This window comes from Cervus elaphus, chromosome 29, assembly GCF_910594005.1.
Source record: "Cervus elaphus chromosome 29, mCerEla1.1, whole genome shotgun sequence".
NCBI lineage: Eukaryota > Metazoa > Chordata > Mammalia > Artiodactyla > Cervidae > Cervus > Cervus elaphus.
This window is the reverse complement of record NC_057843.1, coordinates 50,739,066-50,765,447: the sequence shown is the minus strand read 5'-3', so window position 1 is coordinate 50,765,447 and position 26,382 is coordinate 50,739,066. Positions and strand designations below refer to the sequence as shown.

Below are 26,382 nucleotides of genomic sequence, written 5' to 3'. Positions count from 1 at the left end.
ACTGTTTTCTTATACCTCATTGCTCTGTTCCCCTCTCCTATTCTCTAGAAAGAGAGATTTTCCTTAGAGCTCATGGGGGATCAAAGAGCTGAGAAGAAACCCATGGAGGGTGGGCCGAGAGAAGGGTCTGGAATGTGCTGCTGAAGCTGTGTTAGTGGTGGGGCTGGCTGATGCTGTGCTCCCAGTGGAGATGATTGCAAGTAAGCATCAGTTCTCCAAAGGACCAATCTTCCAGTTGACAAGGACTCTAATGGGTATGACATGGTGTCCATTGTTGCCAGGTGGGGCCAAACAATGGAAACTTTCTAAATATGCCATTGTCTGTGCTAATCTGTATACAAGTTTATAGCTTTAATTTATTACAGTGGAATTACCTATATCATAATTGTTGTTGTTCAGTCACTAAGTCATGTCCGACTCTTTGTGACCCCATGAACTGCAGCACACCAGGTTTCCCTGTCCTTCGCTATCTCCTGGAGTTTGCTCAAACTCATGTCCATCAAGTCAGTGATGCTTTCCAACCATCTCATCCTCTGTTGTCCCCTTCTCCTCCCGCCTTCAGTCTTTCCCAGCATCAGGGTCTTTTCCAATGAGTCAGCTCTTCACATCAGGTGGCCAAAGTATTAGAGCTTCAGGTTCAGCATCAGTCCTTCCAATGAATATTCAGGGTTGATTTCCTTTAGGATTGACTGGCTTGACCTCCTATATCGTAATTACCAAATAGCATACTACCATAGTAATTCATGTTTGTTGCGTTTGCCCGAGATAATAAAAAGTTGACCATGATCATTTTACAACTTAAATGAAACAACCTAGGAGGCAGAGGGAGATAGGACTGCAGAGCCTTGGAGGCACCACATTACTAGAAACAGTCCCCACTGCCATCAGCCCATGGGCAGGGAAGCTGTCAAATGCACGGCTTTGGAAATCCCCGCCCTGGGGCAATTACCTCCTGTGATCTCTGCTCACCAGATTTAACTTGGGAATACTGAAGGATCTTCCACCTAGGATTCTGAGAATTTTGTGAAATGATGCCAGGATCAGAGAAGCCGCAGCAGTGGCTCACAATTGTCCTGTAGGCACCATTCACCTTGAATGCATGTGAATGGCGTCCCCTGGGCACAGTTCCACGAGATGTAAATGGTGCCCCTGGAGTTGTGAGACAGTGAGGGGCTCTCTGCTGTCCTGTTGTTACTAACTGGTTGTTGCCTCTTGAGTTTTTCTCTCTGGTTAGCTGGGGTTTGCTTACTAAGCAAGTGGAGAGGACCATCTCCCCCATCCAATGGTCCCACATTCTCTCCATCTTTTCTTGCTTCCATCCCACATAGTACCAGCACCTTCCTACCACCTCAGCCAGAAGCTTAAAAATATTTTCTCCCCTTTTTTCCACCCTGAGATTTTAAAGATCTTAAGACATGGCTGAATTAAGAAGTCACACCACACACACACACACACACACACACACACACACACATACACACCACACATTGAGGAGTCTTGCTCTCTTTTTTGTTTGATGGAAATTTCTATTTTATATGATCTAAGGGCTCTTAGTTGCTATAGCCTTCTGAAATACAGCAAACCAACAACAATACAGCAAACCAACAACGAAAAAGCTTGGGAGGGGAGCTTGTGGCAGGACTGATTTGTGAGGATAAACAATAGCATCTTAAACAGTTGAAGGTCACTGCTAAGATGCAATGACTCCTTCAGGTCTCCAAACAAAGAGTCACTTCTCCAGTTGTTGTTGGGTGAGTAATTGACAAGTATTCCTAATAAGACTATTTGCTTCTACATTAGGACCTATACTCAGGGCAGTAGGGTTGCAGTTGTCATAAGGCAGAAGTATTAGCTTATAGTTTCAAATATTTGGAATTTTCAGAGCAGATACCGCAGTATTAAGAAACTAAGATGTCATATTCAGATTGCTATTGGAATTTTAAACTTCTGCTAAAGACATTACTCAGAAAAAAAATTCTATTAAGGAAAATAAAATGGTAAGAAAATTCAAGCCTTTAATTGAAAGTTTTACATAATTCATCATTGAATATAACCAGTAGCCCAAAATGAACAAAGTTATATTTTATAGGATGAGTGAAAAATTTTAAAAGCGGATGTCATCCATTTTACAACTATTTATTATGGTGAAAAATTTGGTGGTCTGATACATTTTTATTATGCATTGTTAAGTTTGCCAAATATTTTTAAACCTTCACTTGTCATTCTTTGGATATGTATTTTTTATATTGAAAGTTCAATGTGACACTTATTTAAAAATTAAAATAACAAAATCTTCGTCTAATACAGAAGCTTTCTTTTTTATATGACTAATTTATTTAAAACATCAAGGCAGAAAGCTTTGTTCAGATATTTTATATTAAAGGTAACTTTTTCATAACCAATTTAATAGATGATGCCCCTTAAAATGACAAAAATAAAATTCAAATGATCATATTGAAATTTTTCCATATTGAGGGGCTCTGTCTGGACACTCCAAGCAATTCTCTCAATAGAAGAGTGTTGTTTACTATGGGCAAAATGTATGGGCAACTGAAAAACAGGTCATTTAGTACTTAGTATCATAAAATCTTATTATCCTAGGGTGGGAAGGAGCTGATGCTTAGAAAACTGGAAACTTCATTTGAAAAGCTTCTTCTTCTCAGAGGGTGATACGTCATTTGTTTTTGCTTTGAAAACACATGAAACAGTACGTATGCACATATTTCTATATCTATCTCTTCTGTATCTATATCATATGGCAGTATTCTGGGTCACCAGACAGGTATTTTAATAAATCTTTGTTAAATACCCAACTACTGTGTGCCAGCTGCAGTTTAGTTTTAAAATGAGTTTTGCATTTTGCAAAATATTGAAAGAAAGAGTGAATGAGAGGTCACCAGGAAGGTGAGAGTTCTTTCAATGAAAAACACACAGTGTAATAAATAATGGCATCATTAAAATTGTCATTTTTGCAAAGTACAGTCATTGCCCTGCATATCCCTTGCACATGGTCCCCCCAACCTGCATCACACATCTTGCTGGACATGCAGCTTCTCCTCCTGCTTCTCCCAGCTGCTTGTCAGTTCATTACCATCATCTCTGAGAGGATTTCAGACATTCCAGGTGTGAGGTGTCACCTGCCCGACGTCCCTTCCAAACACAGACATTCATTCGAGTGAGTATTAAAGCAATAGATCTTTCTTATGACAATAAAAAGCTGACTGCAGCAAAGCAAAGCTTCTGGGAAAAGCCTTCCGAGCACATCTTGGCTTGTTCATGGGGAGAGAAAACCTGACTAATTAGCTTCAGCCCGCCCAATCTGAGGGAGGAGAAATAATGAACAGATCAGAGCAGCCTGTGCCGCATAGCGCGCGGCTGACTTTGGAAGAGGCAGCAGGTTAAGAGGACTTGATCTGAGGAAAGACTCACAAAAGAAAGTTCTGAGGACTTAGTGTAGTGAACAGAAGCCTTTTGTTCTTTTCCATGAGGACCAACTAAAGAAAAGTTAAAATACTTATGAATGACCATTTTTCTGGTGAAAAAGGAAATACTTTTCCCCCCGCTCCACATAGTGCAGCATGTGGGATTCTAATTCCCTGACCCGGGATTGAGCTCACGTCCCCTGCACTGGAAATGTGGAGTCTTAACCACTGGACCACCAGGGAAGTCCCAAAGGAAATACTTTTAATTGAGGAAAAAAAGTAAATTCCTATAACTTATAAAAACTTTAAAGATGGGAAAAGTAGCAACAAAAATTAGGGTTGTTACTTATTAAATATTACTCTTCACGGCAAATTTGAGAAGCAGCAGCATAAGAACAGCTTTCTAGTCTTGTCTTTTCTGACTAATATTGTGTTTTGAAGCTCATTGGGTTGGGTGTTGCCTGCCCATCCCTGGGGAAAGTACTTTGTCCTAGAGATGCTTCTGCGAGTTGCTCCAGCTTGTGTGAATGACCCCTATGGGCAGGCTTTCATTTTATAGAATTCCCTTGGTCCCTGTCCCTCCTCTGGCGCAGTTATTGGGGAAGAGGGTGGTTAAACTAAAAGGATTTTAGCTTCTCAGTTTCTACATAGGTGTTAACAGGAATGTCACTTCCTCATTATTCCCATATGCTCCTCATTCAAGGGGTTACTCATAACGATGGACTTGATCAAACTGAACAGGCCTGGGAGTGTGTGTATGTGGATATATGCTACAGAACCATCAATACCTGTCTGCACCCAGATATACATCCTATTTTCAGAAGGCTCTGTATTCTTAGCAGAGAGCCTTGAAACTGTTTAGATGGGTAGAAAATGACAGGTAAAGTGAAACAGTTCAAAAGTCATCATACCTTTTGTTATTTTGGATCTTTTCCCTCTGTTATTCGTATAAAGTATTTACTACAAAAATTTTGCAGAAGCACTTAGTACATGTCATATATTTACTGAGTCATCCTAAGTTTCCCATGATATATTGATAAAAAACAGTTTATAAAGACCCCCACCCTCTTGGCACCCACCTCACGTTCAAAGTGCGTTTCTTCTTTCTGTGGATGATGAAAGTAAAAAGCAGGGAAGCAAATCTGAGTGCTTTAGTGAATCATGATTGAAATCAATTGGGGGCTATTTCCCCACCTCTTAAAAATTATTTTGACTTATTGCAGGCAGGATAAATATTCAGATACATGCACATAGGAGTATAGGAATAACATTAGACTGCCAAGATAAAGAGGGAAGAAAATCAAGCCCTCAGAAGTAAAGCAAAGTGAAGGCTCTCAGTTCTTTATTTTCCTCCAGTAATTTTCCTGATGCAGATTTAACCTGACAGCCCTTGAAAAAGTCTCACTGGTTCAGCTCTCTAAATCCTAGTTCCACTGCAGACATTTTCTTTGTTCAATGACATCACTGAGGATTACATCGGAATCAGGTCAGGATCTGTGGACTGGCTTTCTCAGGTCTAAGACAGTTTGGTTTTCCAGTGTTGTGTGTGGATGGTATCATAAACGCTGCTGTTCTTCTTTACCTCTACCTATACGACAAAGATAAAAAAGAATGTCCAAAAGGGCATAGGGTGTGTGTGAGGGCTTGTGACCGTGAACGGGCCGAGGAAGGTGAAGGGCTGAGGAGCAGGCAGACACATCACCTTCCCGGTTTGCTGTGCTGGTCTCAGTCTAGACTTCAGCTGCCCATGAGCTCAGAATGTGGGGTTCTTATTTATTGCTTCAGGCAGTCCTTTGAACTGATATTTAGTCGAATGTTTTTACCATGTACAAGTCTAAGTGCTGAGTCACCCCTAAGGATGCAAACCAAGACATACTCTGACTAGCTGTGCAGAGTGTGAACGGCCCAGGCTTTCCCCAAGACCTGGTGAAAAGGGCTTTCTCTCCCTGCTCCACTTCCTTCTCTGTCTCTTTCCCTTTCTCCCTCTCCTTTTGCTTTCCTTTCTCTTCCTTCTTTCTTGAAAACCTCTTTGCTCTCTTGCCTCAGTTTCTCATTTACTTCTAACTATGTTTTTGAACACACACCACAGAGAGGCCAGAGAAAACACAGATTCTTCATCCAGCTTGAGAAATTATCAACATTTTGTGAAAAGGGCATTCTGAACTTGAACACTTAATTTCCTGCTTTGGGGAAAGCAGGTGTATGTCTTATTATCCTATTTATGAGTAGACAGTAGGAAGTAATTTGCACTTTATGACACATTTGCCACATTTTGTTAACCAAAAGAAATAGGACATAACTGCAAAATAGATAGAAGTGCACCACGTGAAGTTTTGAAATTCCTTGGAAAAATAGTGCCTTAGGGCAACAACCTCACTATCTCTGGTTGTTAATACTATAAATACCCCTTTTGTCTTGAAATCATGCAAACTGGAATTTTAAAATTACTCTGCACTGGACATCCATTAACCACTTAAGTGCTGGAGCCACATCTGAGTAACACCTGGTAACTAATTACAGTGAAACCTGTCTTGGGGGGTTAATGGATCAGGGCCCAATATTGGGCCTGCTTCACACACACACACACACACAGATAGCAAGTCATGTTTTCATAGAATTCCACAGCATGTTATTCTCCGCTGCTTGAGACATTTAAAAACAAAATTATTACAACAGTTATATCATCAGAATAATGAATAAATTAGAATGTGTAATAGAGTCAGAAGTCAAGTGTTTAAAATCATAAGAGGAAAAGGGAAATTTGTGATAATATATGATAAATAATAGTCATAAAATCTGTTACTATATAAAATCACTTTAAAGCATTTTTTTTGAACGTAACCCCATGAAGTAGACAGAATGAATATGTCATCATACTGTGGAGTGTGTGTGTGTGTATGTGTGTGTGTGTTGGGGTGGAGAGATTCAGAGAGAGAGCTCACTATGAAATGAGAGTCTTATGCTTGAGAGAAGTAAGATTACTTGCAGTCTGTAATATAATTTTTAACTTTGGGGCTATTAACAAAGTGTTAGTCCATACTACTGTTGTTTTACAAGGACATGATAGATATAAAAATTAAAAACCCTCTTCTGCCCAAATGTTATATCCAACCATTGTTTTCACTAACAAATGCTGCTTCAAGCATCTGCTGTGTGCAGAACACTCACTGCTTTAGGAACTCTGGGGGATACCAAGTTCAAGATGTGGCCAGGGCTTGCAAGGAGCTATTGATCTAGTAGAAGTGAATCTCTGATATTTGAATAGCCGACCCCTCAATGCATGGATGACTAGGAACTAAAGATTGCACACACCAACAAATGAAGAGATGTACTGTTTATTTTACTTTGTGTTGTTGACTTTTATTTCTCCGTACTCCACAGCCAAAGTAGAATATTGCACCAAAGAGGAAGCCTGGTGGACTTTAGATGGAGGATGAAGTTATTACTTCCTCTGCTCTTTATTTCTCAGTTCTTAGTTTCTGCTCAATAAAAAATGGTCTCTTGTTTTTTTTTTTTCTTATACAATAGCATTAGTAGAAGTCTTTTGAGTTCATTCTCTCAAGACGTATATTTATTTCTGAATTCTGTTCATGTATTACTAGACTAGGATATGACACATCATAAAATGTAGTTTTTTAAAAAACAAAACTTCAAAGGATGAGATAAATAGGAGTTTATGTGGTTTGTTTTTCCTCACTTTGGAAACTATTGATGGGTTTCAACTGGGTGAACCCAAGTCCTTTTCTAACTGTAGACTTGAGTAAATCTAACTTTAGTAAATCTAACACCAGTAGTTTCCTTTGAAACTGTATTTAATCTAGGGTAACTATAGCAGTCCTTTTCAAAACCCAAATGCAGATTTGTTCTGCTGTTGACAAAAGCCAGATAGTCCTTGGGAGCTTAATCTTGGGTCTTCTTTAAGGCCATGGCTCCCAAACATGTCACATTATTCTTAGACTTTACTGAAGACCTACTAATTCTGAGTATCAGGGATGGGCTCAGTAATCTGCATTACAAATAATGTCCTAGTAGGTGATCCTAGTGCAGTCAGCAAGATGTTACTGTCACCCAAGCGGAAACCACAGCAGCATTCTTTTCTTCTGAGAAGCAGGACCCAGAAAGAGACAGCCATGTGAAGTAGTGGGAAAAATATTGGAATACATCTTTCCAGGTCTGTATAGTGATCTAACTCATTTGTCTGATAATAGGTGCTTTGATTATACTTTATGGATAGTCTATAATTTATCAAATGATTCCTTGATTGTTATACATTGATGTTGTTTCTTATTTGTTTTCCTCTCTTGCTTCTGTTACGAATATCTGCTTCAACAAACGTTTCTCAGGATTTTGTTGAATATCCGTATTTAACAATGGATTTTGAATTACAAAGAGGAATTTAAAATACCCATATTTATTGGTGATTTTATTTTTATAGAATAGATACCTAGAAGTGAAATAAATGTTGGATCAAGAAGTGTCAACATTCTGCATCTTAAAGGGCACTGTCAAATTATCCCACGTTGGTTGTAATATTCCTTACAACTGCCTGCAGTCTAACCAGCAGTGGGTGCGAGCATTCCCAATTTTTTTGCCAATTTGATGGGAAAAAAAATAAATAAAATTATTGTTGGTCTAATTTGCATTTCTATGACTACTAATGTGGCTGAATTTCTTTTCATTTATTTGTTTTTTTCTTCTATTAATTGCCTATTCACGCTTCTACTGAAGATTTCATTGGTGGTTTGTCTTTTTCTCAATGTGTAGAAACTTTTTTTGTGTTAGAAATATTGCCCTTTTAATAGCAAGATGGTACAAATATTATGCAAATATTATCTCCTACTCTTTATTTTTTTATCATTTCCCCCACAGAATTGAAGTAGCTAAATCACATGTTATATTTATGTATTTTTATTGGGATGTACTTTACATGTAATACTGTATTATATTATATTTTATTATACTATATTCTCAGAAGTATAACAGTGATTCAATATTTGTATGTATGGGGAAATGATCACTACAATAAATCTAATTAACATCCATCACCATAATAATTATAATTTTTTTCTTTGTGATGAGAACTTTTAAGATCTAGTCTCTTAGTTCTGTCATTCTTTTTGGCCTATCAGAATTTCACTCCTTTTAAAGATACTTAATAGTGAATGATCTATTCAACACTTTAGATTTAAATTTAAATTGCATCATCGTTTTTATATGAGTCTAATTGTAAGAGGAGTAAATGCATTCCAGTCAAAGCTAGAAACTAAGGCAGAGTCTGACCTGTATTATTGCAACAATTTTCAGTAAACATAGTAGGTAGATTGAGAATAAGATGGTCAGATAGTACAAAGTGTATCATTGCTCTTTGGTGCTTGAAAAGATAATGTCATATTAAATAATGTATGTTTATTGCATACTTAATGCAACTTACTGAACAAGCTGTTCCATAGATGCCTGAGGCCAGAGAACAAAGTAATATCTTATTGATGTTTCCAGAGTTGAATTTGTTAATAATACAGTATTTTAATTCAGCAGTGAGGATAGAATAAACATCTTAAAACTGATATGCAGTGAAAAATTCACAAAAAATATGTCCATATGAAGACACCAGTGTCCATAGGAAAAAAATGACCTAAAGCACTTGTAAGTAAAATAAATACAATATTAAGGTACTATTTTACCTAGCAATAAGATAATGCTTAAACAGAGCTGAAGATTTGAAAGTCAGGTATTTCTGTAGGTGAAAATGTAAATTTATACTTTTCTGGTAGGCATTAAAATATTTACATTCTACATTACCCAGAAATTAAAAATTCAGAAGTATATCTTGAAGAAATAACTAGAGTTGGGCATAAGAATACTATGTTCCTAATATTCCTTGCAGTCTTACTTATATTACCAAAAAATTAACTTAAATCTTAAGTTAATTTAAGGTTAACTTAAAGCCACCCATCGACTGGGTGACTTAAACACCGTAAATGTATTTCTCACAGTTCTGAAGACTGGGAGTCTTAAGATCAGGGAACTGGCATGGTTGGGCCCTGGTGAGAATTGCCTTCTGGTCTTATAGAAAGCCTCTTCCTGATCTCACATGGTGGAGAGAGAGAGAAAGAGAGAAATAGCAGAAGCACTCTGCTGTTTTATAAGAGCTCTAATTTCATCTTGAGAGCCCTACTCTCATGACTAAGTCTATAACCAATTCTTTTTTTCAAAGATCCCGTCTCCAAATACCACTACATTGGGGATTAGGGCTTTGACATTTGAGTTTTGAGGTGCACAATTCAGTTCCCAGCAAGATCTCAGCATAGCAAGGGGGTTAAAGACAGCAGGAGGTCAGAAAGCTGTGTGGACCCAGAGGTACATTCCATGAGGCTGGATGGAAAGGACTACAGTTCTCCAGTCTAAAAAGAGGAAGGTTGAGAGATTATTAAAATCTGTGAAACCATGGAGGACAGACTTCTGGGATAGGGCATCTATTTAAGCTGGAAGGAAGCAGTACTGAAAGGAAATTAAAAGGCTACCCCACCAAGTTGGTAATAAATGTATGGACACAGTTCCCCCCAAAGTGGAATGGCTGAAAATGATAATGTGTAGGACAGTTCCTAAAGGGGCTCTTCAGAAAAGGTAAGGATCTTGGGGGGATCATCCTTGACCTTTTCTGGTTGAAGCTGTGGGGGAAAAATAATGATGTTGTCCCCCAAAACTGTCCTTTAGGACATTGTCAGTAAGAGGATCTTGAACAAAAATATAAAAAATTAAATGTTTTAAGTAAAGTAACAATTCCAGCCCAAATCATTATTCTGATTGAGGAAGTATGAAAGCAATATATAAAGTCATTCCTTTTGAGAACATTGTATTTTCAAGATGGGTAGCAAACAGGTTGAGGAAGATGGATTCAGCTGAGAAGAACAATGAATGTTTGAGTCAGTGTCAAATGCCCCAGCTAAAGGATCCTGACCCCAAGGGCTCTGGGGACCGAGATGCTCACCCAAGAAGAAGGGCCTTGGGCAGTAATAGCTGAGTGTAGCTTTTGGCTCCCTGACTGCCTTCTCACAATGGCCTCTACATTGGACCATCTAGAAGGGGTACAGATGCGCAGTCTGAGCCACTTATAGCTGAATTTGCTCAGATCGACTCTTGTCCCTTATTTTTCCCAAATGAGAGATACTAAAAGAGGGCCTCGAGCATGTCAAAGAGAGGCTGAAGGAAAATGTTATTGAGGTCATGTGGGAGGGCGGTGAGCAGGGAGGTTATAGACTATGCTTCTCTGACTTGATTGTTTCAATTTTGTCAGTACTGACTGAGACAATTAAATTATGACAAAATCATTTGAGTTTCGTCATTGAAAGCTTTTTGCCTTTTCCTAATTTGCTTGTTTATATTCATCCAGTATGTCACCAATTAAATTTGGACATCTTTGAGAAAATTACATATAAAATGTCTATATCCTGAATTTGTAGATTGGTAAACGTTTTTGGTTTTACACATAACCTGAGGTACAGCTCTCAGAAGAAATCAGTTACAGCCTCCCAGTCACTTATTATTATTTATTAACTAACTGTTAGCATGAAACTGGACTAAATGAGGTAGACAGTGGGCCAGAGTATTCTATTTGACAATATCATAGCGATTTTAAAAAAAGCTCGTATGTTGATTCAAGGAATTCTATATACATATACCAACTCCCACACCCCTCCTTCATACATATAGATGTATCCTCATAATTGATACCATTAAGCCAGCAAGAATGAAGAGTATCTGTAGTTTGGATCATGGAAAAAGGTCCATAGTATACGGTTAAGTGAAAACAGGAAGTCTTTAAAGACTGGGAATAGAAGCTCTCCATTTTAAAAAAAGAAAATATTTTTACTTGAAGGATAATTGCTTTATAGTACTGTGTTGGTTTCTGCCATACATCAACATGAACCAATTATAAGTATACATATATCCCGTCCCTCTTGAACTTCCCTCCCATCTCCCACCCCATCTCACCCCTTTAAGTTATTACAGAGCCCTGGTTTGAGGGTTTTATTTTTGTCTTTCTGACTTACTTCACTCTGTATAATAGGCTGTAGGTTCATCCACCTCATTAGAACTGACTCAAGTGATTTCCTTTTTATGGCTGAGTAATATTCCATTGTATATATGTACCACAGTTTCTTTATCCATTCATCTGTTGATGGACATCTAAGTTGGTTTCATGTCCTACCTATTGTAAATAGAGAAGAACCCTGTTTTCGTAAAGTATATGTGTCAGTATACTTGTGTAAATTTAAAATGTGGAATATTCAACAATATGTTAACAGTGGTTATCTTTGTTTTATTAATTTTTGTTGTGTCTGACTTTTTATAATGACATGTCTTTCTTTCCTTACCAGAAAAAGAAACAAAAATAAAGAATAAAATACAAAAGTTTCAGTTGGTGGAGGAAATTCCTGTGTTCTGGGGACTTTGCATAGAGTGATAAGTTTTCCTCTTTGTTTTTTTAAACTTTTAATTAATGTCACGCTGTTCCCTCCAGCCTGTGCTCCCTCTGAGTCCCAACTTTTTCTCAGACAGTGATAAGATTATGAGATGTTCAGGAGCTCAGAAGTTCTAGACATCATCTTAAACCCAAGGCCAGGAACAAAAGGCATCTCGCTCATTTGCCAGATGAACAAAGAATGTGACTTTGTCCATATCCGGTAGAGGCGATCGGGGCTTTTGTCCTGGCCTTTGGAGGACCAGGTTGCTCTGGGCACGCCACAGCTCCCTTGGTCCCTGCTGCGCGTTTGGCTGTGGTTCCGCATGCATCCCTCCCTCCTGGCTTTCCTGGTGACTGTGACTGGCCTGGAGATAGGGACCGAAAGGGACATTAGTGGCATGCAAGATTTCCTCTTGCCCATCTGTGAGTCTCCTGATTTAGAATCATGGTAGCCTTCAGTACACAGGGTTCTTCTGGAGAGGAACTGAGCCCTTTTCTGTGCCACCCAGAGCCAGCCTCCAGAAAGGAAGACCCCTCATTCCGACCCCTCATTGACTTGGAGTTAGAAGTAGTCAACTGCCAACTGTTTCTGTTCCTGGATTTCCTTGGCGATACCATCCAGTAAATTCAAATGACTTCTTTTTCTCTGGCATCTTCACTTGCTGGTTAAAGACGAAGAACTAAGAAATAGGCTCTGCATCAGTGTGCGATGAAGGGGACTCTCCAATGTCTGTAGGCTTTGTCTATAATGATCATTTCAGTTCATTATTTTTGAAAACATTTGCCTAGGATTTTTAAGAAAAGAGAGTTGAGTAGGATGGGTATGGAGAAACCCTGGTATAACTGTGTTGCAAGGGCTTGTTGACTCAGGTTAGTTGTGGGGCTTTGGATGTAAAGTTCCAGGTGGAACAGGTCTGTTTCTCAGAGGGTAGAGTTATTAAAAAAAAAAAAAAAAACAATGGAGTGGCCTGGGCTTATGACGGGGCTCTGGAAACCCTCTCTCTGATCAGTTCTGTTCAGAGTGTGTTTGAAAGTGCTTTTGCCTGACAAGTACAGTTTGCTTTCATGGGTGGTTGAATCTTAATGCTTAGATATTTCTCTGCTTTTAAAAAGAGCTAAGAAACGTCATGAAGAAATCTCATTTTAGTGATGTATAGGATTACCCTTCAAAAGCATATGAAGATTGTGATCTGGAATACTGGTGTATTCAATATATTTTCTTTTATATGTTGATTATGGAGAGATTCTGTCCATCTATTCAGAAGTTCAAGGTATAGTGTAAGTTGAGTACAGTATCTATTTCAACCCATTATGAAGATTGTATTTTGTTTTGGGCTTGCTCAGCACTGGATGTAGATAGGAGATGATAAATCTCTGTCTCCTGAGATTCCTTAATGCTTGGTGTGCTTATCAAGATCAGGGGATGACTGTTTTCCTGCCAAATCTATTCTCTCCTAGCTGGGAGTTTATAAAGTCACATTTTGAAAATGTATATGCTAGGCAATTACTATTTGTTGGAACATTCTGGGCATTGTCTCACTTTGCCCCTTGGCCTGAGATAACTGGAGGTCCCTTTTCTTCACTTTAGATCTTTGTTAATGTCACCTTCTCAATGACCCTCATCCCAGGGCACCCTAGCCTTCTGTTCATCCTTATCTAATCATTGGCTCTTTTTATCTCCTTGAACTAAAATGCAAGTGCCATGGGGGCTGGGATTTTTGTCTGCTTGGTTCGTGCTGTATCCTTAGAGATTAGTATAGTGCCTGGCACACAAACAGGATTTTATTAGTTGAACAACAATGATTAATTGAATTGATAAAATTGTACATATGTCACTTTTATTTGGGCATAATTTGTCTGTTTGCAAATACTCTAGACCCCAATCTGAATTGTGTCAAGGGACATAGACTTTAAGATTGAGCATCTATGAGTCTATCAGGAAGGGCCCGCAGGCCTGCAGTGAGGAAGGGCCCACAGGGCCTTCAGTGAGAAGCGCAGGGGGTTACCGTGGTCCGGAGTCTCTTCTCAGTTCTGTGAGCCAGTTTCACTGTTGCCCCTGCAGGTGGAGCCATGCGGAGCGGACCAGGTGCCTTAAGGATACCCTGTTACTAGCCCTACACCCCCGAGCTCAGTCCCAGACTTTTCTGACTCTCTTTGACCCCTGTTTTTACTCTGGTCATACAGCCAAGGTCATTTGTGGTAGGAAGTTTGAAAGTGGGACCTGTATTCTTTGGCTGTTGACCTCTGTTTTGAAAAGCCAAATCCTGCACCTTCCTTGAGTTCACCTGCTGGTTGAGTTTATGTAACTAACTTCATGTCTTATTCCTCCAAGCACGCAGAAATCTGTCTAAGCCTGATTACTATGATACTTGACTTTTGCCACGCTTTAATTATATCTTAGTGGGTCTGGGTAGGAATCAGTCTCTTAGGAACATCTGGAATGTTTTTTGAGGTTGAGTCTACCATTTTAAGGGTCACCAAAGGAACCTTCTGATTGTGATGTCCCTTTTGTTTTTGTTTAGTCTAACAGTTTTAGCCAGCCTGAAATTTCTAGTCATCTTTTTGGATTGTGGCATAATTCCTGGAAGGTCTCTTTAGAATGAAAGTATGTTACCTTGGTGAGTAACACATTAACCTGGGAGTACTCATTGGCGTGGATTTGCTATGGAATTGCTAGTGAAGGGGCAGAGAGATCCCTGATAGGATGGCCACCAGCATGATGGAGATGGGAAGATAGTGTTGGGGCCTGGGAACTGGGGCATTGACTGGAGATGGCAGACATAGTAAATTATGCTGGAAGAAGCCATGACTCTGAAGAAACTTGATATATGGGAAGAAGGGGATTCAGGAAACAAGAGAACATGAAAACAGAGGGATGTGGGCACCGAAAAAAAAAAACAACCTCTTGAAGGTTTGTGTTGGGATCTTCTACAGCCTGACCTGCAAGTTGATACATGCTTTTTTCTCTTTAAATGAAGAAGGATGAATAAATCCTAATCTTAGAAGATTCACCAGTTGTAAGAATTGGCCCATCATATTTGGGCTCACAATTTTATTTAGCTCCTTTCTCTTTCTAATTAATAATTGGTTTGGGCTTAGAAATGCATTGACTCCCAAGTCTTCTTATTTTCCCCCATGTCTTCTTTGGTGCAAGTTGAGTGTTGAATGCAGAGCTGTGCTGAGGAATTACTGAACCTAAACAAGATAGATCAGCTTTGGAGTAATTTTAATATGCTATACTTTTATGAAGCCTTGCTGTATTTAATAGGCATATTTAACATTCTCTTTGCCCCCTCGATCCCCATGCCTGCTCACTTTGTAGATACTGAAGTCATTATGACATTATGGTGTGATCAGTGCAGGGCGGAAGAGACAGAGCTCTTTGTACCGGGTCATGGGCTCTGGGAACAATCCTAGTCCTCTGACAGCCTCTACTGACCTACAAAAAGTGTTGTGAATCTTTTTACTGTCTGCCTTCAAAGAGATATGGGAGGAGAAATGACATAATGTCTACTTAGATCTTCAAGCTTCTCGGAAGAACAGTCTACAGTAATATGATTTCTTAATGCATTTGTTTGTGTTGTAATGGAGTATAATTGCATTTATCCCAATTTCTTTCTATACCTCTAAATATGACAGTCTTGCACAGGGGAAGCAGTCTAGCTTTGGGAGTAAGAACTGGGTCTAGACTAGAATCCTCAAAAAGTACAAGTGGACTAGCTATAAAGTTACGAGGTTGAGGGAAGGAAGGTGGGAGAGGAAGGAGTGGGAGCTACAGGTGGTGATGGCCGGGGGCAGTGGTTATAATTATCTTCAGAGTGTTTATAACATGTTAAAATCCTATTATTTTACTAAAGCTCAACATATCAATATATATTAAAATATGCGTGTTTGTTTTAATTTACAATATTGCATACTGGACAATTTATATGCAGTATTGACCCTGCCATCATTCTCTATGTTGATAGGCTCTTTGAGCCTCCTCCAAGATTTACCCTATTATGTTCCTCGGGCCACAGTTTGGTTGTTGAATAACTAGTTTCTGAGTCTGATATGGTAGTTCTCTACAAACACCAACACATTTGTAGATTCAGTTTTAAGAGGCCTAGTAAGTTACTAAATAATCCTTTTTCTTTGTTCTGTAGAAAAGGGAATAACAAGTTTTTTTTTTTAATTGAAATAATCACGAGCAGTGGATTTTTTGAGTAGCTTTTTGAGCAGTATTACAATCGAGTTGGCTTTCTAGTAAGTCATGAAAAGAGAAATTAAAACAAAGGATGAAAAACTGAGGAAGTATACATAAGTGTCATCCCTGACATTCCATAAATATGTTAATTTGGGTTACCCTTATCATTATTGGACAGTTTTGTTGTGGAATTTTCTGGTTGTGATTGGTTCTTTAGCACTTCTAATCCAGTGTTTTATAAGGAGGTCAGCCTTCTGTAAAGAATTTTAAGCAACTGTTGAGTTAACCAGGAAAGAAAACAGTATGTATGTCTTCTCTTTCAGAGAGGTGACAATATACACTCTTTAATAGCAACTGATTTGTATTTTTGGAGCAATAATACTGATCATATTACTTTCTCTGGAGAGAAGAAAAGCATTACAACCACTTTTATTTGTTAAATTATAGAATATAATGCAGAGAGACCATATCCTGTCACTCAAAATGTGGCATGAAAAAAATAAATTTCTATCAAATAGTGTTGCATACCAGGGGCATATGAAAAAAATCATTTTTTCTCTCAAAGTGAGAAGAACATCTTGTGTAAAGAAATGATATAAAATACTATGGAACTGTTCTTTAGACCAAAATAATCTTTTACGAAAAAGTGCTGACTTGGAGATATAGTTCATATCAAATTACTTTGTGGATGATCTTAATACAACCACATTTTTGTTGTGGGAGGTCATTGAGAACATGTAACTACCAGTTGACCTGAGAGCTAGACTCGGGCAATTGGAGGTTCCTCTTCCCCTCCCCTGTCCTTGAAATGTATAATCTGCCCATCAATCCCACAGCAGGAACTATTTTTATGGACACAGCCTTGAGTGAACAATGTGTTGTTGAGACCATGTGTCATGGAAGCCAGTTAAGGCCTCTAGGTAAACTTTTAAGATTCTAGTGGGCAGGTGTTGAGATAGACCTGTCTTGTGGCTGCCCAAGACAAGCCTTGTAAGTAGGTTCCCTTGTTTATTGAACCTGCTACCCACCCATCTGGAGTGGGTTGCATCTTCTTCAGTCTCCCCTTGTTCTGTGTGTATTGGGGCCAGTTTCAGGTTTCACCCAGGAAAGTTCACAAGGTTGTAAACCAATAATTTTCTGTTCTTGACAACTAACTAAAATTTGAATGAGCTTGTCTGAATGTTAAACATATTGTACCATTTTAGGCCCTTATATAAAACCTCAAGATACATTTATGGATTTTTGCAATTGGGTCTGAATATAGCTAACGCATACATACTTTTAAAAATTGAAAAAATCCACTTTACGTTAATGTGTTGTTAAGTTGTGATGTTTTGTTTGAATTTGTTTCAGAATCGAAGCAAACGCTTGGAGAAGGTCCATGTGGTTATTGGACATAAGTCCTGTGATTTGGATTCTCTCATTTCTGCCTTCACATATGCTTACTTTCTAGACAAGGTGAGTGGAAAGAAGGTCATGTATTTCTTAAGAAATTACTCATTTATTTATTTTTTATTTTCGGCTGCGCTGCGTCTTCGTTGCTGCTCTGGTCTCTAGTTGCAGCCAGCAGGGGCTACTCTCGTTGTGGTGCGTGGGCTTCTTACCACGTGGTGGCGTCTCTTGTTGTGGAGCACAGGCTCTAGGGTACTTGGGCTTCAGTAGTTGCAGCACGCAGGCTCAGTAGTTGCAGCTCCAAGACTCTAGAGAACAGGCTTACTAGCTGTGGTGCACAGGCTTAGCTGCTCCATGGTATCCTCCCAGATCAGAGATCGAACCTCTGTCCCCTGCTCTGGTGGGTGGATTCTTTGCTACTGAGCCACCAGGCAACCCCAAGATTATGCTTTTTATATTTGAATTATGATGTAACTTTTATAAACTGATGTTTTCCAGAAAAACAAGGAAGCTACTAACTTAATTTTTCATGTTCTGGTTTTTATTGTTGCAAAGAATAATGTATTATAATTCATTTACCAACAAATATCTATTGGTCACTTACTACATGTTAGGCATTGTTCTAATTATTTCTGACTGAGTCTCTGCATAAATATTTATTTCAATAGGATCGATTTTTTCAAATAAAAAATTTTAAAAATATACAATTGTTGATTACTTTTGTGGAAATTCAGAGAACTGACAAAAGGAAGTGTCAGAATTTCTTGTTTGCCTTAAACATTCTTGTTGGATAATCTTGCCCTTGGGAGTAGAAAAATATGTGCAGAATAGTCTGTGACCATTACATGAAGAATAGAGCATGCTGGCTGGAATTTTCAGTAATAGAGGTGTTACCTTCTACATCTATATTCTGTTTTTGCCTCTTAGCCTGACTTTGTACAGCAAGGTCATTCTCAGTTAACAATAATTTCCCTTGAGTCAGAGTCTTCGTACTCTGTGAAGCCATACTATAACATGCCAGTGGAGGTGGAAAAGACCTTTCTTTCAATAATTTGTTTAAAAATATCCATTCCATAAATTCATCAACCCATATCAAAGCATCACTTTAAAGCCTAAAAACGTATATTATGAGTGTCTTGGTGCTATGTCTAATCTCACACAGTTTTTCGTTTTCTGGAGTACAATTTGTTTGACTCCAATTTTGTTTGAATCCTTGACTCTGACAGTATGCATAGCTGATCTACAATGATTTACATTCACGTGAAACCCAGCCTTCCAGAATGAGCTGTAGGTGGCAAGAATGGTTTTAGGGCAGCAGCTGACGAAGTGCCAGGTAAAATATTCTGATGTCAACATATGACTTTCTGTCAGATTTATCTTAAAATTTGCTAAATTTCACAAGGGAGATTAATTGGTATGAAGAGAGAAATGTGCCTGTGTCAAGACATGCATTTAAATACTAATCTTATTAACGGGATTTTTTTCTTATTTATTTTGTATTGATGTATAGTTAATTTTCAGTACTGTGTTCATTTCAAGAGCACAGCAAAGTGATTCAGTTACTTTGCTGTACACTTGGTTTTCAGATTCTTTTCCATTATGTCACAAGATATTAAATATAATTCCCTGTGCTATACAGTAGGTCCTTGTTGATTACCAATTATATATATAGTAATGTGTATCTGTGAATCCCAAACTCCTAATTTATCTCCCCCATGTCCTGCCTACCCTTAAGTGGGTTTTTTGACTTCTAGGAAAAAAGCATTGCTTGTCTTGAGAACATTAGAGTTGCTTGAACTAGACTGGTTTTTAGACTGATCTTGGCATGGATTCTTTTTTTTTCTTAATGGGATCGGAGAGGTTGCCTTAGGTTGTGGAGTTGTTGCTCAGAATCTCACAACTTTGTCTAGAGGAAAGTTTCTTTCTCATTTTCCACGCCACGGTGAACCAGATACCCTTGTACGGTCATTAGAATGTGTGTGCATACACACACACACCTACCCACTCACTCCCCCCACACATAGAATCCTTCGCAGGGACAGATCTTAAGTCTTCAAGGAAGTATAGTTTACACCTACTTAAAGGAGGAAAATTTTTTTCCTAAATTCATCCTTCTCTCTATGAAATGAATATGTCAGATTACCATGTCATGGACTCTTAGGAAGTCATATAATAATAATGACCACACTGCCACTAACTTTGACGTCTTGAATGAATATAATAACATCCAGCAAAAGGAGTGGGCAAAGTAGTTGTCATAGTAAAATGAAGAGATGTGCGGCCTCTCTTCTCCTTCTTGCAAGACTCACGACTAAGCATGGGATAAATATGGAATTACTGAAGGGTCGCATACTGGGAACTTGTTAAGTTCTGTGTCTTCCTCTTAGTTTGCTGCACCCTGCTCCCATCACGGGTCTGCATCTTCATTTTAATTTTTCCTGAGAATCTGGCTACTCCTTCTCAAAGTATGAACACATAGAAGGACAGGGTTTGCAGCTTCACATGTCTGACTCTGTTTAATTACTTTCCACCCTGGTAGGTAAGCCCCATTCTATGGATGGGGAAAACTGAGGCTCAGAGAGGAAAATGGCTTTCTCAGACAGCAGAGTCAGGACCAGAACATAGTTTTTCCGACCACCAATCCAGAATAGGTCCTGCCAGAATAGGCTCAGACTGCATGGCTCTTGACTTAAGTTTCAGTATCAGGAGTAAGGTATAACTCCAGCAAGTAATAAGGAAAAACATCTTGTTGTGCATAAACTGGTAATGATTATTACATGGTTGTGATTCTGTATTAGCCTGATAGGTGGGATAAAAATCATCTTGTTGGAATGGCTTTGTATACCATAGAAGTATGTGATTCGTTTATTTCACTCGACAAATATGTATTAAATATCTGTTTTGTGCCAGACCATTTTATGCACTTAGAAACATGAACAAAACTGACAAAAATCCCTGCTAGGAAGGGGAGATGGATGATAAAGATGTTAAGACTGTGTAATAAACACTATGCTTGTGAAAGAGCTAGTGAAGATGTGAGAACAAAGGCCATTTAGTTCAGGCAAAAATCCACTTTCCAAACCCCACATTCTCTCGGTGATATTTAGAGTTTATTGCTATAGCATTATAGTAATTTTTAAAAGCACCTTCATTTTTAAAATTCTCATGGAAAAATAAGTTTATTATTGTGAATCTGAAATTCTCTAACATCTACCCATCTTCAGTTTCCCCCATCATTACAGTTTTTTTAAAAGAGGTTTATTAACATAATGTTTTTTTAAAAGATATAAAACATTAACAGAAATCACAGTCTGGTAGTCTGTGAGCCAAATCTGGAGTTTTCAGTAACCTATACTGTATTTTTAATTAAAAGGTTTATTGTGACATTGTAGCAATTAAACATTACAGATGACACCCCCAAATCTAGATTTCTAGCTTCTCTTAAGTAAAGGATTTGCCTATCCTGGACTGGGAATTTTTTGCATGGAATCAGTTGACTGGAGTTGAATAGGAGGCATCCCATATAGATGTGACGTCCGGGTCTTTCTGTGTCAGTGAGGTTTTTACCTGGAACTTCCCTATTGGCTCAGCTGGTAAAGAAGCCTCCTGCCAAAGAAGATGACACAAGAGACACCAATTTGATCCCTGGGTTTGGAAGCTCCCCTGGAGAAGGAAATGGCAACCCACTCTAGTATTCTTGCCTAGAAATTTCCATGGACAAGAGAGCCTGGCAGGCTATATAGTCCATAGGGTCACAAAGAGTCGGACATGATAGAGCGCACACATGCGCACAACAGTCTTCCCCTGCCCTGCGGTCATCATTCTAATTTTTTGCTGATTCCATAAAGATGGGCAGATGTGTTTCCTATGAAGAAGAGAATGTGTGTATTTTTAAATTGCGGAGAGGGTGAAATGAGACATAAAAATTTTCAAGAAAGGCAAGAGAAGTTTCATATGGAATCACAAGAGATTAACAAAAATTAGGGGCCACTTAATCCATGGAAAATGCTCTGCTCATTGGGTTCAGGAAAAACTGGTAATGAATGTAAAGTGGTTTAGCGAGACCAAAGGACCTTGATTCCCTTTCCAGTTACCCTCTGGCTTGAGAAAATGGAGCTGTGTTTTATCCTCCTGCTGCTGTCAGTGACTCGTCAACTTTTTTCTTGGTAGGTCAGCCCTCCGGGGGTTCTCTGTTTGCCGGTGCTGAACATACCAAGGACTGAATTCAGTTACTTCACCGAAACAAGGTTTATTTTAGAAGAACTCAACATCTCTGAGTCATTCCACATATTCCGAGATGAAATCAATCTGCATCAGCTAAATGATGAGGGGAAGTTATCTCTAACACTTGTTGGCAGCAACGTACTGGCAAGGTAAGGCTCTGGAGGGAGGTTTGATATTTTAAAAAAGATTTTTCTGGGCCAAGTATTACCTTGTTCAGGTTTTTTTTTTTTTTGTGGTTTGGGAAGATGTATTAAAGGCAGAGGACATTTAGAAGAAAGGGAATGTGTTTTTTCTCTTACAGCAAAATTTGGGCTATGCCAAGCCTCTGTTTTTACTTTGACATTTCAGATATGACATCTTTGAGTGGAAAATACTTATAAAATAGGCCCAAATTTTAATTTTAAATCATTTCAAACACTTTCTATATAATAATGCAACTTTATACTGATGCTGAAAATGTATAATGAAGATTGAAATTAACACTAAATAAAACTAAAAAATTCTTAAGAAAGAAATCTTGGTAGTGAAATGGAAAATTATGTACATGGGCTAGGAAAGCCATTCAGTCATTGGCTCCTTTAGTCATAGCATTTACTATAAAAGCAGGATGGATTCTATAAACTTCATGTAATTTGAACTCCTTATTTTATGGACAAGAAACCCAAAACCCTTTCGCAAATGACTTGCCCAAAGTACAACATGCAGTTAATAGAAGGGTTTGGATGAGAACACAGATCTTCTGTTTCCTTCAGTAAGTACTTAGGAGTTGCTAACTGGTGCATGAATCTACAGATATTATACATAAAGAGGAATAAGACAAATTTCCTGCCTTCACAGTTCTTACAACCCATCACAAAGAGTCTCATTTGATAAGCTCTCTGTTGCTAGTGAGTGAAGAGTCCCAGTTAAACATCTCAGCCGTCTGAGGTGATAGTTTTTTGCAAACTTTGCCCATTTTTTAATCATTGATATGGCATTCACCCATGGACATTTACCTTAGTATACATGAAATAAAATGTAAAAGCATCTGATTTTTTATCTACCTTTCTTAAGGAAGCATATTTAGGTATGAATACATTGTATTGTCAGTTGTGAAGTTCATTCAGTTATAAAGAGTTGGAAAATGATCTGCCTCTTTAGGGTTGTTTTTATCCCCATGATACTCAAAACACTCAAAATTCTTTTGAATAATACTTATTAATTAGTTGTTAACTGGCTGAGAGTTATTCATAGGTTATTTGACTGAATTCCATTATCATTGTTCAGGTTGATCATGTGCTTGACTAAATTTGTGTGTTAGCTTTTTCAAACTAACTATAACACAAGGAGATATGGAAAGAAGCAATGCAAGATGCCGAAGAAGGGAACTATGATATTTGTGTCAGTTAAGATTTTAGGAAGAGTTTTGTTACCTATTAAAATGGAAACATTTATTCTGATTTTGAGACTGAAGTTGTGAAGCCTTGCTTTGGGATTGTTTACAAAATAGAATGTTTTTCAAAAATAAACTGCAATTTTCATTTCCTTCATTGCCGTTCTTTGAGTTTTGGCAGACAGAATCCAGTCAGTTTTATCCACCTCTTTCTTCCTGCCTTTGATAAAAGCCAACTATATCTCATATAAAAAGAATGATGCAGAAATAAATAAGCTAGAAGTATTTTTTTTCCAGCAACATAACTGAATGTGTAAGTTTTGTATCCAGATAGTTAAGAGTTTAAATATAAGTAGTCTACTTACTAGGACTTCCCAGGTGGCTCAGTGGTAAAGAATCTACACGCCAACCAGGAGATGTGGGTTTGATCCCTGGGTTGGGAAGATCCCCTGGAGAAGGAAATGGCAACCCCCTCCAGTTCTTGTCTGAAAGATACCATGGACAGAAGAGCCTGGCTGGCTATAGTCCATAGGGTTGCAAAGCCTCAGACATGACTTAGGGACTAAATAGCAATGGCAGCAGCAGCAGTCTTACTGGCTGTGTGGCCTTGGTCACCGTTATTTAATTTTATTTTTACACAATATTTAAAGGTTACACTCCATTTAGTTTTTACGAAGTATTGGCCATATTCCCTGTGTTTGTAATGGTCACATTTCTTAACCTTTTCATGCTTTTTTTTCCCACCTGTAAAAATAAGAATTTTAATAGAACCCATTGAGTAGAGTCAGTTTATATTATAAAATGTAATAATACTGAGAAAGTATTTATTACAGTGTCCAGCCTGTAGTGGAAACTCAATAAATGTTAGCTTTAGCAATGATTATTATTGTTGTTATTATTATTTTCCAACAGCCAAACTAGAGATGGAAGTGCTAAGGTGTGAAGGTCTTCAAAGACTCTTGGGGATGTAATTAATTAAAATGAAATGTGAAAACACATTAAGAATAAGTCATGTGAACTTATTTTTGGTTATTAAGAGGAAGTCATTTGTGTGGAAACAAGAGATTAAATAATTCCAGAAAGTAAGAAAATATGCCCTCTTTCTTTTCCTCTCCTCCATTTGCTTTCCAGTGAGGACAAAACTTTAGAATCAGCAGTTGTCAAGGTCATTAATCCGGTGGAGCAGGGCGACGCCGGCTTTGAGTTCCGAGAGCCTTCATCGTCTCTGGTGGTGAAAGAGATCCTCCAGGAGGCTCCCGAGGTCATCACCGAGCAGCTGGCTCATCTGCTCAGAGGTGAGAGATGACTCTTTCCATTAAATACTGGAAGGCTTAATGGAGTGTCTCTAGACTCACTCATGCACAAAGAGTGCGATCCATTCTTGGGTTAACAGTCCCTTTCAAGACCACGGGAAGCTTCAGCAGAGAGGCAGGGAGTAAAGAGTTTGTTAAAGAGTAGCATTATATTGAATATTAAAAATGTGCATCTAGAAATAGGCATGAAGGATCTTTGCTGTTTCACCAGACAGGAATATTAAATGTTCCCACTCCACAACAGCATGGATAGAGGCCAGAATTCCACATTCCTCATTGAAATGTCTCCTGGTACTGATCCATGCTCGTTTATATAATACTACTTGGATGGCACAGCCAGCTGCCTCCCTTTTGATGATACTGTGCAGGACTTTTATGGTTAAACTGCCACCTCCTTCTCTCCCCATCATGTCGTGTTTCCATCTTCACCCAGTTAGCTTTAAGCACTGTGTTCTCAGCGCGCTGTCATCAATTACCCTCTTCATCTCTTTTTCATCTTCCTCAGTGGGGTCTATCACTTCTAAACAGTGATTTCTAAGCTGGAAATTGTCCACTGACTTTGGTGCCACAAAATTACCACAAAAATTCCATATTGTCTCATGTAGGACAGTTTTGGGTTTTATATAAAGCTGTTTTTCCTCCTTTCAACAATCCATCTTGAACATGATAGACCAAGTTTTTCTCAGGAGTATTTGACACAGGGAAGTGAAAAACAGTGATTAACCGGCTGAAAGAATTAAAAAAGGAAAGAGAAGCCCATATGGTGACAACTCCTTTAAGGCTTTTTTTTTTTTTTTCCTTTTTCTTTAGCTTCCTCTGCCTCTACCAGAATTTGGAGGGAAAAGGGTCCAGGACTTCTATAGTTCCTATAAATGTCTTAGAACCAATGGCCCCAGTCAACCTGTTTTAAATACTTTTCTGGCTATGGACATCTGTAAAACTGCTCTCTGGGAAACTGTGCCTTCAACTAAACTAAGTAACCACAACCACTTATCTCTGACAGAACAGAAGGGAAATAAAGGCAATTGGGGATCTCGGCCAAAAGAGAAGTTGTTTGACAGTGCAAATATGTGGTGCAGGCAAACACTAGAGAATATGTTGTTTAATTATTTTGAAACTAAGAAGTTTGGTTTATTGTTCAAAAAGATACATGTGTCATTTAGTAGGGAAAAATGTAGTCAATGAACAGTTCAGCATGATTTTCCATAAGTAATAAGGTAATATCAAGCTGTAGTACTTGGAACAAAGATATGATTTTGTTGCTGATGATGACAATGACGACGGTGATAATAATGGTGACATTCAGATTTAGGGAATTAGAATATTGTGGCTCAGATGGTAAAGAATCTGCCTGCAATGCAGGAGACACAGGTTCAATCTTTGGGCCAGGAAGATCCCCTGGAGAAGGGAACAGCTTCCCACTCTAGTATTCTTGCCTGGAGAATTCCACAGACAGAGGAGTGTGGCAGGCTACAGTCTGTGGGGTTGCCAAAAATTGGACGTGACATGTCCAACTGGACATGAGGAACCAACCCTTTGATGGATATTACACTTTAGACCCTCTTGTTAGTTACCTTAGTTTTAGTTTGCAGAGTTGCCAAGAATTAGAACTATGGTAAAGGACCTTGTTTTTTTTTTTCATCATCAGAGATTTTTTCATAACTTTGGGTTTGAAGTGGCCTTGGGAAGCTGGCAAAATAAGACTGTCACTTCCTTGTTGCTTGGAAATTGGAATTTGGACAGACACAGTCCCTTTACCTGTGAAGACTGCTCACATAGACACTGTCATGAGAAAGCCAAGGTTGCTGAAGCCTGGCGGTAGAAGACATGGGTGGTTTAATATAGTAGAAAGAGAGCTCTGGAGACCTTTGACCGAAGTGTGACACGTGCATATGCATGTGTACATTATGTGGAGGGGAGATGGAGCATTTTGGAACAGTTTGGCCAAGATGAACTGAAGAATGATGATCCCAGGAGTTTGGCTTTAAAAAGGTAACTTAAGTGTTTGG

General features: G+C 38.5%; 1 protein-coding gene across 5 annotated transcripts in view; it reads left to right on the top strand.

Annotated features, from left to right (window-relative positions):
- The window catches only part of PRUNE2 (prune homolog 2 with BCH domain), a 277,828-nt gene that overhangs the window by 33,149 nt on the left and 218,297 nt on the right, over window positions 1-26,382 (top strand). For all 5 annotated transcript variants that reach the window (XM_043890691.1, XM_043890692.1, XM_043890690.1 and 2 more), the window contains exons 2-4: window positions 17,426-17,530; window positions 21,635-21,837; window positions 24,192-24,355. In XM_043890691.1, the coding sequence (XP_043746626.1) occupies window positions 17,426-17,530; window positions 21,635-21,837; window positions 24,192-24,355 (472 nt within the window). The remainder of the gene's footprint in view (window positions 1-17,425; window positions 17,531-21,634; window positions 21,838-24,191; window positions 24,356-26,382) is intronic.